The sequence below is a fragment of the Sceloporus occidentalis genome, unplaced genomic scaffold (genome assembly GCF_023333645.1).
Source record: "Sceloporus occidentalis isolate IW3139 unplaced genomic scaffold, rSceOcc1.0.p SCAF_3, whole genome shotgun sequence".
Classification (NCBI taxonomy): Eukaryota; Metazoa; Chordata; class Lepidosauria; order Squamata; family Phrynosomatidae; genus Sceloporus; species Sceloporus occidentalis.
Window position 1 is genome coordinate 87,174,514 of NW_028316983.1, and position 14,835 is coordinate 87,189,348.

Below are 14,835 nucleotides of genomic sequence, written 5' to 3' on the forward strand. Positions count from 1 at the left end.
TGTGCGTCATCTAAACGCCACATCCCCAAAGCAGCCAGCAACAGCTTTATTTAGCCTGTGCATTTTTGGCCTTAGTCTTTTTTGTAAAGACATATGAAGTAAGTTTACTTACAGATGCTGAAGGTTTCATAACATCTCATGGTGAGAGACTCTGTAGCGTATGCTCTTCAGACATGGAGAGGACAGACACTGCAGACTACAAAATGTAAGATGTAATATGAAGAAACTCAGACTAACTGCAGTTTAGCTGAAATAGGGAGAGAGAGAGTGTGGCAACAGCAGCAAACAGGAAAGACATGAACATATGATTATTAAACTTTTAGGGAAGCATATGAATCTAGCATCTACTGAGTTTGGGTATGTTAAAGTTGCTAGCTCTAACAGGAATATCTGAAGCTGTTCCTCCTTTAGTTTTGCAGTGAAAAGGGAGGATCATACCAACTGCGAGTTCTAGGTATCATTCTTATAGAATCAGAGTTGGAGGAGATCACAAGGGCCATGCAGGAACACACAATCAAAGCACTTCTGATAGAAGGCCATCCATCTTCTGTTTAAAAACCTCTGAATGAGACTCCTCCACGCTGAGGCAGCATGTGTATTCACTTTTATTTTGCCAGAATTTCCATTCGTTGTGACAAATGCATGGGCTCTGTGTTCTAGTTTCAGAATACCTTGTAAGGGAGTCCCATATAATGCTCTATGATAATAAAGCATTTGGTGTCACCCAAGCTCTGATATGACATCTCTTAGCGGAGATGGCTGGCATCCTAAAATTCATTGAAAAGCATTGGATACAAAGGCTGCTGTGTGAATATTCATAAGTAAGTCTGGATTTAAGAACAATCTGAGGCTGTGATCCTAGTTTTTAATGGACAGTCCTTAAATGTTGAATGTTCCAGAGAATTCCTGCCTAAATTTAAAAACAGAAAAGCATGATGTATGAGACTATGGGAAAATTAATTCTTCAGTCATATTCTGAATAATCCACTGTTTTTGCAGCCCCATAGCCTTCCACAGTTGATCACCACTGATTTAGAGTCACACTCTTGTGTAGATACAGGGAAGTATAGTATAGTGGTTACAGTGGCCTATATATAAGTTCTACTTAGAAGTCCAGGAAGTAAAATTGCCACATACAAAATGAATTTGAATCTCTTGATAACTCAATATGTTGTATCTAACTTGGTCCTTATATATTCTGTTTCATCCACAATCCCATTTATTTAAATATCAGATTTTAAAAACCTTTTGGATGCCTCTTGTACATTTTGAATACAAAAGTGCTGTGTTAACAAGTTTATGTTGTGAGGCTACAGATATTTTTTAACTGGAATTTTGGAACAGTTTACAACTTTGATACAATGTTATATGGCTGTGATGGCGAACGCGTTGTACGTGTGCCACGGGTGGCACGCGGCACCATTTCGCCAGGCACGGGGCGAGGGAGAAGGTGCCTGTCTCTGAGACAGCGGGAAGCCAGAAAATGGAACCTGGGGGGAGGAGACAGAGGCGCGTGCATGTCTGTCTCCTCCTCCCAGCCCTCTTCCCTCCCGGCTTCCCTTCGCTCTGCTTGAAAGGGCTCCATGGAGCCTTTTCGCGCAGAGCGAAGGCCGAGGAGAAGGGGGCTGGGACGCATGCCCGGCCTCCTCCTCCTCCCTTTCGCTTTGCTCCCTGCCAAAGGGCTCCGTGGAGCCCTTTCTCGGGGAGCGAAGGGCCGAGGAGAAGGAGGCTGGGACACGTGCCCGGCCTCCTCCTCCTCGCTTTTCCTTGGAGCCCTTTCTCGGGGAGCGAAGGCCGAGAAGAAGGGGGCTGGGACTGTCCTTTTGCTGGCCTCTGCCGGCCCCAGAAGGGACCCTCAGGGGTTGGCAAAGCCGTGGAGCCCTTTGACAGGGAGTGAAGGGCCGAGGAGAAGGAGGCTGGGACGTGTGCCCGGCCTCCTCCTCCTCCCTTTCCCTTCGCTCCCCGCCAAAGGGCTCCGTGGAGCCCTTTCTCGGGAAGCGAAGAGCCGAGGAGAAGGAGGCTGGGACTGTCCTTTTGCCAGCCTCTGACGGCCCCAGAAGGGACCCTCAGGGGTCGGCAAACGCCAGAGGACAGCATGCCGTCCTCCATGGCTCTTTTGCCGGCCTCTGACGGCCCCAGGAGGGACCCTCAGGGGCCAGCAAAGGCCGGGGGAGGAGCCAGAGGCTCCCTCCCTCTGAAAAGGGGGCGGAAGCCCTGCCCCCTGGAGGGCAGAAGCCCCGCCCCGGCACCCAGCCCCCATCCTGGGGGTAGAAGCCCCGCCCCAGGCACGTGAACTGAAAAAGGTTCGCCATCACTGTTATATGGTAATGAATTCCAATGGGCTGCAATAGGAAGCATAGACCTTAATCTAGTAAGGTCAAGAAAGAATGTCACTGTTTTGAACTTTGGTAGAAAGAACACTATGTCTTCACAAAGGCAGGTTACAGACCGCCATTAAAGTACGCGTGGAGTGTGTACTAGGGTTAGGAAGGGGCGGTGCTTCCGCACCCCCTAACCTTAGTACGCGCTCTGCGCGCACAAAATGGCGGCAGCGAAACGGAGCTCCTTCCTGGTTTGCCTCGCTGGGCGCAGCCTTCAGATGGCTGCGCCTAGCTACGCAAGGGAGAAAGGGGCCAAGCGGCCCTTTTCTCCTCCTCCCCGCCGCCACGGGGTGTCCTTGGGGCTTGAAGCCCCAAGGACACCCCTTTCCAGGCTGCGGGGAAGCAGCCTTTTGCCGCTTCGGATCGGGGCCTCAGCAGCTGCCGTTCTGGCCGCTGAGGCCCCGATACACCAGGGAAAGGCGTGCCTACAGGCCGCCCCAAAGGGGTGGTCTGTAACGCGCCAAACTCTGGTTATGTGGGCCTGCTACAGACTGCCAAAATAAAGCTGCTTCGGGTCTCTTTGGAGATAAGCTATTTAAATGATGCATGGGTCCTAAGAATCCAGAAGCTGCACCAAAGCTGCACTCCAGTGCTTAGGAATGGAGTGTGGCTTTGGCACGACCTCCAGACTCTTAGGACCCATGCATCATTTAAATAGCATATCTCCAAAGAGACCCAAAGCAGCTTTATTTTGGCAGTCTGTAAGAGGCCGTAGTCTAGCAATGGGTAACACATATGGACATGGAACTATTGCTTGAAGATATGTTTCTTAATTTGTGGAATTACTGTTCAGAAGGATCCCCCATTACATTGTTTGAAATGCATAAAAATCCTTTCTTGTTGGAAGAGGATGGGATGTGTTTTTGAGGTGTTTAGTATATTGGAACAAGACAGACATATTTTCCCATTTTAAAAAACTGACACGCTGTGAGTGAGCAGTTGTGCTAGTACACACTACTCTGTTGCTCTCACTTGGGTCTTCCTGTCAGTTAGCATAGATAAACGAGCTATCTGTAGTTTGTTTAGTGTGCTGTCTAAACTGGGAATTCTGACAAGTCATAAGCCAAGAACAAACCCTGCCTGAATACTTTGGTTTTCTGTGATAGGTAAATGAGACATTATTAAAGCTTTCTTTCTTTTACTATAGCTATACTAAATTGGGATGACGGGAAGTTTTGCTTAAAATCTCTTGGTTTCAACTACTTTCTTTATATTTTTAAAAATTATAAATAATGGATTATTACAGTATATAAAACTGGAATTTTTTTCTGTTTTCTTTTTGGGTAGTCAGTGTTTAATTAATCTTGAATAAAACAAAATTATTATGTTTAGTTCAATCTGTATCACTTTCTTGTTAAAAATACACTACCAAAAATTGAATTGTGAGAACTGTACAAGTGTCAGACTACACACTTTGTTTTACAGAGCACAGTTAATAGATCCAAGTTGGATTGCTCTTCACACGTCTCATGGATATGAGAGTCAGCAGCACAAGTTATTCATGCGTGCAACAGGTAGGAATCTAACCCCCTCTCCCAACATATGCTCAAAAGCTATGGATTAATGGATTAGTTAATCAATTGCATTTATAAGATGCTTTTCTCCCAGTGTCAAGGAAATGCAACATGGGACATGCAGTTATAGAAATAAAATATGTATGTGAGAGTCAGAATGACTAAGCATGAACAATTAAGAAATCACACAGGTGTAAAGGATGATATAATTTAGAAGTCTTGGGAGCCAAGGACAAAATTAAGGAATGTACATTGGTAACACCTGAGACTTGTTACATGTACAAGGTGATCAGATGATGTTCATGGGTTGGACTTGAGTATGGGATGAACAAAAGTCAACCAATCATTGTGAATGTACACACCCACTGGGTGGTAATTGTCTAGTGGGTGGTAACAAACATTTGCTATAATAATTGCCAGTTTTGCTAATGTAACTTGTGGGTAGTTGTGGAGTATTGGTAGAGTGTAGAGATATTGTGGACTGTTGGGCATATAGAGATAGTAACTGTATATAGTAGAATAAAGTAGATCTTTTATCTAAGACTACTGAGTTGTGTTGGTGTCTTGAGTGAAGATACAAGAGCCAGCAGAATCCTGATGGTGTTTGGAGACATCTGAAGAAGAAGAGTGAGAAGGCTTGGAGAAGATTGTCAGGGTCTTCAGCCTATTCTCAGAAAACTCTGCTGCTTTGGGAGAAAGCATTAACCACTGGCCAAAGCTGGTCAGCTCAGCTTCATTAACAAGGTGGTGAGTTACAGCCTGAGGTGTAGAGCAACAACTCCCATCATCCCTTACATGTGGGACCCAAGGTGGCTCACAAATAAAAATTAGCTAAAAACATGGATAAAATTAAAATTAGAAGATTACCATTTTAAAATAATAAATTAATATAAAGCACACAGAAGTTAATCTGATTTTATTCTTTAATTTGATGTTCTATTCTGAGATGTAGATTAATCAACCCTTCTCTGCTTATCTGTTTTGTTGGATTCATGAGTCTTTGCAGCTTTACTGGGGCTAATCAAAATTCGTTATTTAGCTTTGGTTATCATTTTATTGTATGAACTAATCTAGCAGAATTAAAATTCTTCATAAACCAGGAAGAGGTTTCAGCAGCTGCTAGCTTGCCACCACCATGGATCTGCCCTGATACACCTCTCATTCCTGAGATGTAGATGCAAGTTTTGTAAAGATACCCCCCCCCCAAAAAAAATCATAGATTCAAAGAGAGAGAGATAGAGAGAGAGATTATAGTATGTAATTAGAGTATAATTATAGAATTACTGTAGACTACATAACTGACAGCCACTTTCCCTGTTAACTCGACGTGAACTTATGCATGGACCCAACAAGCTCAAGCACAAGAAACAGGACCTATTTGGTGGGGGCCTCATAGCTTGGAACTCTTCCCAGGGAAAGTGTGCATGGCATTATCAGCAGAAGCTTTTAAACAGACTTCAAAAACCCATCTCTTTCAGATTGCTTTTAGTTAATATGCATGCCTGATTTTTTAAATTTGTAATGATTTATCATACTTCTGGTTTTAAATTGTTTTAAGATATTGTATTTATTTATTCATAGACTATGCTGATGGCAATTAATTATTTTAAACTGTTCATTTTAAGAAGTTGTTTTTATTGTAATAAAGGATATGGGTTTGTTTTTATTCTATGCTGCCTTATATGGCATTTGCCTAAAAGGTGGAATGGAAGCAATTAATTAAATACAGCATAATAACAGTTTGAGTATTTCACATAATAGTTTTGCTAATTCCTACTATACAACACTCAGTTTGTCTTATTGTGTAAGATTCTGAAATTCATAGCATTTATCAGTTGTGGCTACTTACTTGTTCAGGAGATGTAGATAGTGCTAAAAGGGGTAGAAATTAAGATTTCTTTTCAAACAGGCAGATGGACATTGTAAATGTATTTGCAATATTCCTAGCTCTAAGCAAATAGTATGTAGAAGTACTGAATGTAAGCTTTGAATAGATTTGATGAAAGGTGTCAAGATTTGAGTCCCTCAGATTTCCTGCCATGGTGTACAGATATATGCTTTGCCTGCTTGTAGCATTGTAATGCTGAATTTAATTAAGTACTGGATGATGGGATATATCATCACAAATTATTGATGATATTGGTTGGCTACATTCCTTGGGATGGTTAATAGGCAGAGGTGTGTGTGTGTGGTGTGGGGGGGTAGAGTTTGAACTGAAAGCTTCAAGCATTAATTTAGTGTTAAATTTTCTTCACAGTTAAACCAAATTTAAAAAGGTTATCATTTTCATAAATTTATTAATTGATAATTAATAGTTTGGTATTAGTGAAGAGGTAAGAAAAAAATGCACCAGTGTTGTGAGAGTTATTTAATATTTAGTCTGAAGAACACATTTATTAGTTTATGTTCAGTCATCCTCTGCTTCTTAGGACCGAATAGAGTCCTGAGTGAGGTGTCAACATCTTCCTTATTGCTGATTATCCTGGGGAGAATCAGACACTCCTCCACACCACCTCTTATGTTGGCCACAAACATTTCCATCTGGTCTCCAGTAATTGATTACATTTTAAAAATCACTAGAACCAAATTACCCTTGAAATGGTCTTTAATAATGTTCAAATCAACACGCTTGACAAACCATTGATGTACAAACTAAGAAAATGGATAGACATTCTTTTAACAATAGCCATTAAACGAGTGCATCAAGGTTACAAAATCCAATACAGTTAAATGTTGACCATTAGTTTTATACATTTTAGAAAATTCTCTCTCTGTGGAGTGCACACACAGATGATAAACTCTGTCAAAAAAATTAAAAAATAGGGGACTTACAGATGATTCAGACACCATGGTCTGACATTACATAAATGGGCCCTGAGGCATGGAAATGAACCTCAAGATTACATCTCCTGCTTCTGTTCTGTGATTCCTTTACGTACTGTACTTTATTGTTTTGTCTAGTCTGGGGAAACTATTAGTTGACCAAACCATCATTTGTCCACAATTCAACATAGGGCTGAAACATACGGGCCAAATGCCACAGATTATTGCTGTGTTCGGGGCGTAATGTTCAGATGACTAATGCTCCAAACATAGCCAGAAGCTGTGCTGAGTAAACATTGTCTGGAAAGAACCAGGCCAAGTTCTGGTAGCGCATGTGCTTGGCACAGCCCTGATGAAAACAGCACGGGTGTGACCTTGCACCTTTCTATCTGACCCTTCTGTTTTGGGCCATAGTTTGCTGTTTTGTCTAAGCAACATTTCATCTTAGTTCTTGAAAATGAATGACATTGAACAGTATTTGGCAACGCGGTGCTGCTCAGATGTATTGGATTGTACTTTTTGTCATTCCCACTCAGTGCTGGTACCATGCCTGTTGAGGACTATGAGTAGTTTATAATGCATATGAGGGCACTAAACTGGGAAAAAGTTGGTTTAGAGCATAGAAGGCAAGGCATTACCACTTATTGGATGCATCTGCCCTTTCAAAGACTTGTACTGGAATTAAGGATGCAAATCTTCAATTAACAGTATATACTCATGTACAGGAGGCCCTTGGTATCCGCGGACTTGCCATCTGCGGACTCAAGTATCCACAGAGGACAAGTCTACATTGTCCCCAATGGTGCTGCATGCACACGACTGCACCACAATTAGGGACAGCCCCTGTTGTCTTGTGGCAGTGTGTGCACAGGGCCATGCCACCATTAAGTTCTGTTGAACCCAATGGCAGTGCAACAATGTGTATGCACCGCCACAGGACAACATGGGCTGTCTCTAATGCTGGCACGGCTGAGCATGCACTGGCAATGGGAACAATGTGGGCTTGAGCATCCATGGATTTTGATATCTTCAGGGGATCCCCTGAAGATAATGAGGGCTGACTGTGTATGTCTAAAACTTTCAGTCAAAAGATTGACTCAAAAAAACTGAGTTGACCTATCCATGGGTCAATGTAAGTATTGTACTTTAACTCTTATAAAAAGTAACTATCCCCTAGTGAAAGGCAAAAGTGTAATCTGTTCTGGATACACTGACCTCCCCTCTACTCTCTCATCAATGCAACCTATAATGTGAGCACAAACAGTTATGTATGCTAGAATTACATCCTTTGTTACATGCCCCTGTTTTACCCTCAACTTATCCACAGATCATATCAAAATCCATAATTTTGACCGCCCAACCTGCCCTTGACTTATACATGAGGTTGACTTAGGGCCTGAACAGATCAGCAGTAAGTGCCAGCTTGGAGGAGGTGTGGGGGCATGGTGTTTAGATGATGCATGCCTCAACGCTGCCCAGAAGCCACCTGCCTACTCACACATGACTTGGCTTCACAGCGCTCTGGTGGCAGTTTTTAGATACTGCATGCTGCCCGAGCACCACAAAGCCTCTGGTGGCGGAAACGACACCCTTTTGCTGGCTCAAAAAGGAGCGGAATTTTGCCACCTCTTTTTGAGCTGGCAAATAGCTGGATCGGGGCTGCAGCGTGCTGTTGCCACGGCCCCGATCCTGCGCTCAAAGAGGTGGCGTTCGGGGCCGTCTGTTTTGGCCCTTACAGTTGAGTATATACTGTAATTCTTACATTAAACCACAAAGAACTTAAAAAGTATTCTTCCTACTGAGTGAAACTCCAAGAGTTTTTTGTTCATTTTTTGATATTCACATTTCAGGAAATTTCTGTGAAAATTTCATTGTTTTCTTCACATATTTTTGCACAGAAGACAGTGCATTTTGTACAAAACACTTTTTTGTGCAAAACTGTTGGGCTTTAGTACAATTTTTTGTGTGTGAAAAATATGGATTTTATATAACAGCAATGTTTTTGCTACAAACAAAAATTTTGCAATAAACAAAATTTTGCCACAAATTTCAAAATATGAGAAATCTTGACAGTTTATAATTTTTTTTCTAGAAGATGATTTGACAGGTCAAGGCACCAGATCTATCTTGGGATGAGAAAATCTGTAGTGGTGTTTACATTGCTAATGGAGACCAATGTTGTTTAACTTGCTCAGAAATTATCTTGAATTAAGGATGAACCCTAAAATGATCAAGTTAACAGATGACATCAAATTATCTAGAAAAGTAAAAGCAAAAAACATCAACCTAATGTATGGTTGCTATGAAAAAGGCAAATTCCATGTTGGGAATAATTAGTAAAATAATACAACTGAAACTGCCATGGTTACATTATAGATATACAGACCTGTGCTATGACAGCACTTAGGATAGTTTATACAGTTTTGATTGCCACACCTCACAAATAATATTGTAAAGCTGAAAGAGAGGTAGAAAAGACAACCCAAAAGAGCTGGTTTGGCACCCCTGATGAGGCTTTTTAGGAAATAAAGGGAGAGGTAGATAAAGGTAGTTGTATAAAATTATGAGTGCTGTGAAGGGGGAAAAAAGATAGGGAAAGGTTTTTCTCCCTCTTTCATATTACTGTGCTTCATCTGATGAAGCATATAGTCCAGCTGGACAGTTTGCTTCTTCCAGATCTTGTGGTGGCTGCCTCCTTGGATACTTTTAAAAAAGGAACTAGAAAACAGCATTGGTGATCATTTATGTATTCCTGTATCAGAGTCTCCATAAATCATTTGCTGGGAAACAAAGAGTGGGAGAATGTTGCATTCATTTCTTGGTTTGTTAGCTTCCCATAGGCATTTGGTTGACCACTGTGGGAATATGTTGTTTTCAGATCAATAGGCTTTTGATCTGATCTGAAGAGGCTGAGGCGTTATCTGCACTGCAGAAATAATCCATTTTGACACCACTTTAATTGCCATGACTCAGTGCGGAATTCTGGGAACTGTAGTTTTGGGAGACATTTAGCCTTCCCTGTCACAGAGCTCTGGTGCAACAACAAACTACAATATCCAGAATTCTACAGCATTGAGCCATGGCAGTTAAAGTGGTGTCAGATTGGATTATTTCTGCAGTGCGTATGCAGCCTTTGTCTCCATTTAAACATGCCAGTGGCCTGTTACAGACAGCCAAAATAAAGCTGCTTTGAGTGACAGTGGAGGTATGGTGTTTCAATGATGCATGTGTCTTAAGAGTCCAGAAGCCACACCAAAGCCACGCTCCAGTCTGGAGCATGGCTTTGGTGCGACTTCTGGACTCTTAGGACGCATGCATAATTGAAACACCATACCTCCACTGTGACTCGAAGCAGCTTTATTTTGGTTGTCTGTAACAGGCCTGTGTTTCACAGAACTCTCAGTGCTACAGAGCTAATCTTCTTCCAGTTGGTGGTATTTTTGGAAGAAACCCTTGTATGGAAATAGAGTGATCACGTATTAGTGCTAGCCCTACAATGACATTAGATCAAATTTTGTACAGTTTTCCATTCTACCCAGTCTCTGATATTACAAATTTATGATTTCTGTCTTAGAATTGTTTTAATGTATAATATCTGAACATTATAAAAACCTGCTTGTTAAGGCAGCTCCATGACATACATAGTATTACTGCATTACTATTGAGTTTGTCAGTGGCTCTCCTGGAGATAGAACCTAGGTCCTGAAAATGTGCATAGGTTTGCATTGTTCTCCCTATCAGTAATGTTACCTGCCTTGTCCCTTGCTTACTGTAGCAGAAGTCCATTTTTCCTCCCCTAAAAGAGAAAAGGTAGGGAAAACAAGTACTGGAACAACAGAATGGGGTGGTGCACCCTTTTCAGGCATACTCACATCTAGAGAATTTAAAAGTAATAGGAAATATCTCCAGTTGAGGTTCTGGTAACTTTAATAAATAGCAATTTCTGTGTTGTTTTTTTAAGACCACAAGATGTCTTAGAAGGGTAATATCATTAGTGCTTGCTATTCTGAGTGTATGAGTAGGCTAAGGTTTGTGTCTGAGTTGAAGCCAATATCTGAAACTGTGACACATAAAATACTTGTATGGGTTTTGTATTTTGTATTGTGTTTTTTAAAATCCTTCAAATGTGTGTGAAAATTGTGAAACTGAAAACTGTAACGGGACAACTGAGTGAATAACAGGTTGACAAGTGACAAAACAGGAAGCAGAATAACCAAGAATATACTGATAAAAAATGAGTTGGATTTTTATGAATAACCTGTCTGTTTTGCAGTTCTTGTTGCTGATTTGCTGATTTATATACCTGCAGTAATCTTATACTGCTGTTATTTAAAGGACACGTCAAACAAGAAAAAGGTTGGTGTTTCTCCCCCACAGTTGTAAGCACATTTGTTTCATTTTGGGTGAATATCAGAAGTACATCTAGCTAAAGCTACAGTATCGTTTTTTTTTTCCTGTTGACATAAAATGGATAATGAAAAGTATTAATGTAAAGTCGAAGGCTTTCATGGCCGGCATCCATAGTTTTTTGTGGGTTTTTCAGGCTATGTGGCCATGTTCTAGAAGATTTTATTTCTGACGTTTCACCAACATCTGTGGCTGGCATCTTCAGAGAATGCTTTGCCTGGAAAAATTGGGTGTATATATACTGTGTGAGCCTGGGGATGCAGGAGTGATTTGCATGTGTATTGTTCTGTTGCTGATGGCAGGCCTGAGGCTGGGAGGCTAATGCAAACGAGGATTAATGTCTGCTAATTGGTGATCAACTATCTGCTGGGAAAGCCCCTGACTGAATGGTTTCCCATTTGCATTTGCTGAGTCCTTATTTTGCTATTGCTCAGGACTGGTAGCCAAATGTTGTTCACTTCAAGGGTTTCTTCTTTCCAGTTGAAATTATCCAGATGTTTGTGGATCTCAATGGCTTCCATGTCAGGATGCACAGGAAATTGATCACCAATTAGCAGACATTACTTCTTGTTTGCATTAGCCTCCCAGGCTGAGGCCAGCCATCAACACAGAACAATACGCATGCAAATCACTCCTGCATTCCCAGGCTCACACAGTATATATACACCCAATTTTTCCAGGCAAAGCATTCTCTGAAGATTCCAGCCACAGATGTTGGTGAAATGTCAGAAAGAAACTCTGCTAGAACATGGCCACATAGCCTGAAAAACCCACAGAAAAGTATTAATTCATTTGTGTTTAAGCACAATAAGAACAGAATTACGAAAATGCCCAAAAGAACCAAAAAGAACCAAAATATGCTGCTACTACTATTAGGGCAAATTATACACTATAAATAAACAAGAATTATAAAAGTATATGTAGCACAATCCCAAATATGTGTTCTCAGGAGTAAATTCAATTCTACTTAAATCCAGTAGAATTTATTCCCATTCAAGTTTGCATAGTATAGCAGCATTTTTTGTTTTTATAGATCTTAAATATTTGTACAAGAGCCAGCATGGTGTAGGGGTTTGAGTGTTGGACTATGACATTGGAGACCAGGGTTTGAGCCCCAGCTTGGCCTTGAAGCCCATTGGGTGACCTTGGGCACGTCACATTATTTCAGCCTCAGGGAAAGGCAATGGCAAACCACCTCTGAACAAATCTTGTTAAGAAAACCCCATGATAGCTTCCCCTTAGGATCGACATAAGTTGCAAACTACTTGAAAGCACACAACAGCAATAACAAAATATTTGTACTCCAGATGTTTAACATTAATAATGACTTAATTTAATTAATTTAAATAGAATTTAGTTACACTTTGGCAAGTACCAAAGCCAAAGCTTGTTCAGTGATATGCTGAACTTGACAGTTGCTTTACTTTCTTCTTTTTGGAGGGAAAAGTTTTGTGCTTGCAATTTTCTAGGGCATAATAAATGGTTAAAAATTAGCTTTTTACGAACATTTCATTGTCATTTTTCTTTCTTTCTCAGATTTCAAGTGCTATCTGCATATTGCTTTATCCAGGCCTCATTTTGATTGATTATGGACATTTTCAGTATCCTTGCATATTCTTTGAAATCAGACCACTATATTTTACCAGTTCAATTTATTATCTATCCCAGGGATGGGGAGCAATGATAAACCATAGTTTGGGGGATTTTTTTCAGGGTCTTATTTTCTGGACCCTTTGGAGATGGGTTGGTGCAGACACGGAGCTGTAAAAAAGAGGATGCGGTTCACATAGATTTGGTCTAACATGACACTAAGAGCAGTAAGTGATGTACATTATATGGAAAAAGTGTGTCAGGGTAAATAATGTTTGCCCTACCAAATGCTGTTGGACTGAAACTCCCATTATCCTCCATCATTAGCTCCAATCATGCGTAAATCCATATAACTGTATCTTATATATGTTTTAAGTGTTTTTATTGTTTTAGCTGTTTTTAATGACGTTTTTACTCATGTTGATGTTTAATTCCTTTTTAACTTTGGACTTTTTAAAATTATTGTAAGCCATTTGGATCCCATTTTGGAAAAAGGGCTGGATATAAGTGCGATAAATGAATGAATGAATGTTCTGCTGGCTAGGGCTCCTTGGAATTGTGGTCCAACAATATCTAAAGGGTCATGTTCCTCGCCCCTGAAAAATGTAAACAGGAGAAGTTCCTGTTTATTTTGTAAACTGTATGAAAAATGTTCATAAGATCATTGAAAAATACATTGACAACAGCCCTAAGCATGACTGTTGAATCCAGTGAGGCTTACTCCCAGTTAAGTGGTATAGAGCTGCATCCTTCAGTTAAGCACAAGGCTGCAGTCTTTTGCATACTCTGACATGAGAATAAGCCTAACTGGACATAGTGTACCTTACTTTTGTGTAACATGTATTGTGCTGTTAAGTAGAGAGAAATAGATTATATATTTAGATGGTTTAATATATAGGTATTATTTTTATCTTGTGTTCTTTATCATACCTGAAGGCGAATTCACACATACACATTTATCTCTAGATTATAGAAGCCCAAATTGTGTGTGTGAAAGAGAATTTAGCACAAGAGGTCAAAATTTGGTATTGGCCATCATTGCCACAAAATACAAGTCAATGGAGGCAATTTTAAGAATCGTCTATCCATTTTGTGTATATTATAGTTTGCCAAACTGCACATCATCATGATAATTGTGGCTAGATTTGGGTAAACTATGGATTTTTAAATGCCACCTGAGCAATGTAGAAGCTGTCCTGTTGACGTTGCTTCCCTTGTGGCTGTAATCATGTCAGAACAGTGCAGATCATGTGGGATGGATAGTGCAATTGCTTCAGGTTGTTCTATGTGGCATTAAAAAATGCAGGGCATAATGCATAACGCAAAGTTAACCATTTTGACCTTACATTGATTTTGTTTTTCTTTTGAAAATCTAACATTGTTAAATTTGGTAGCATCAGAAGACCATCTGAAGTATTCTCTTAATGATGTTTATTTTTTAATAACCAAGTGGTTAACACAATTTGTCCTTAACATAAAAAACATGTATAATTCTGTGAGCCTTGGCTTTGCTTTGTGGGGAGTGCTTTTCCTTTCATACAATTTGGATGTTTTGGGTTCAATAGCATTTTGCTTAGCCCTTAACTACAAACAAATGGAGCTCTACCACTCTCTGCCCTTCTTCTGCTATCTCTTGGGAAAGTGCTTAAAAAAAGGTCTGATGGGGAAGGGGTGAGTGTCTTTAAAAGTTGACATCCAGAAAATGGTTCGGGAATGCACTTAGGCAGCTTTGCCTTGGGAATTTGTGCATGTCTTTCATTTCTTGATTAAGCTTTTCGAGAAGGGATTCATGTCATTATAATTCTTTACTCCTCCCTCCCCCAGTAGAGCATGTTTCTCCTAAGTCATTAAATAACATACTAAATAGTTTAAAGAGTGTCCGTAGTGTATCAAAATACACACAACTATCTTTTCTCTTCAACACCTGTCATTACTTAAGCACAGGTCACAAATGGGCACCCAAATTTAGAAGATAAGAGTTTAGTGTATCTTCTCTAAAAAAAACATTTAACAGTTTTCTTATCCCTGATAGCCTCTGTTGATGGGTTTCCCACTTTATGTTAACTATTTCAGATTTGTATTTAAGTCATCCCTAATTATGAAGTACAAACAGACATTAT

General features: G+C 40.3%; 1 protein-coding gene across 9 annotated transcripts in view; it reads left to right on the forward strand.

The window, feature by feature from the left end:
• The window catches only part of ALG6 (ALG6 alpha-1,3-glucosyltransferase), a 60,330-nt gene that overhangs the window by 29,655 nt on the left and 15,840 nt on the right, over positions 1 to 14,835 (forward strand). For all 9 annotated transcript variants that reach the window (XM_089515331.1, XM_089515327.1, XM_089515329.1 and 6 more), the window contains 4 exons: positions 3,807 to 3,895; positions 10,992 to 11,074; positions 12,662 to 12,726; positions 14,201 to 14,386. In XM_089515331.1, coding sequence (XP_089371457.1) covers positions 3,807 to 3,895; positions 10,992 to 11,074; positions 12,662 to 12,726; positions 14,201 to 14,386 — 423 coding nt within the window. The remainder of the gene's footprint in view (positions 1 to 3,806; positions 3,896 to 10,991; positions 11,075 to 12,661; positions 12,727 to 14,200; positions 14,387 to 14,835) is intronic.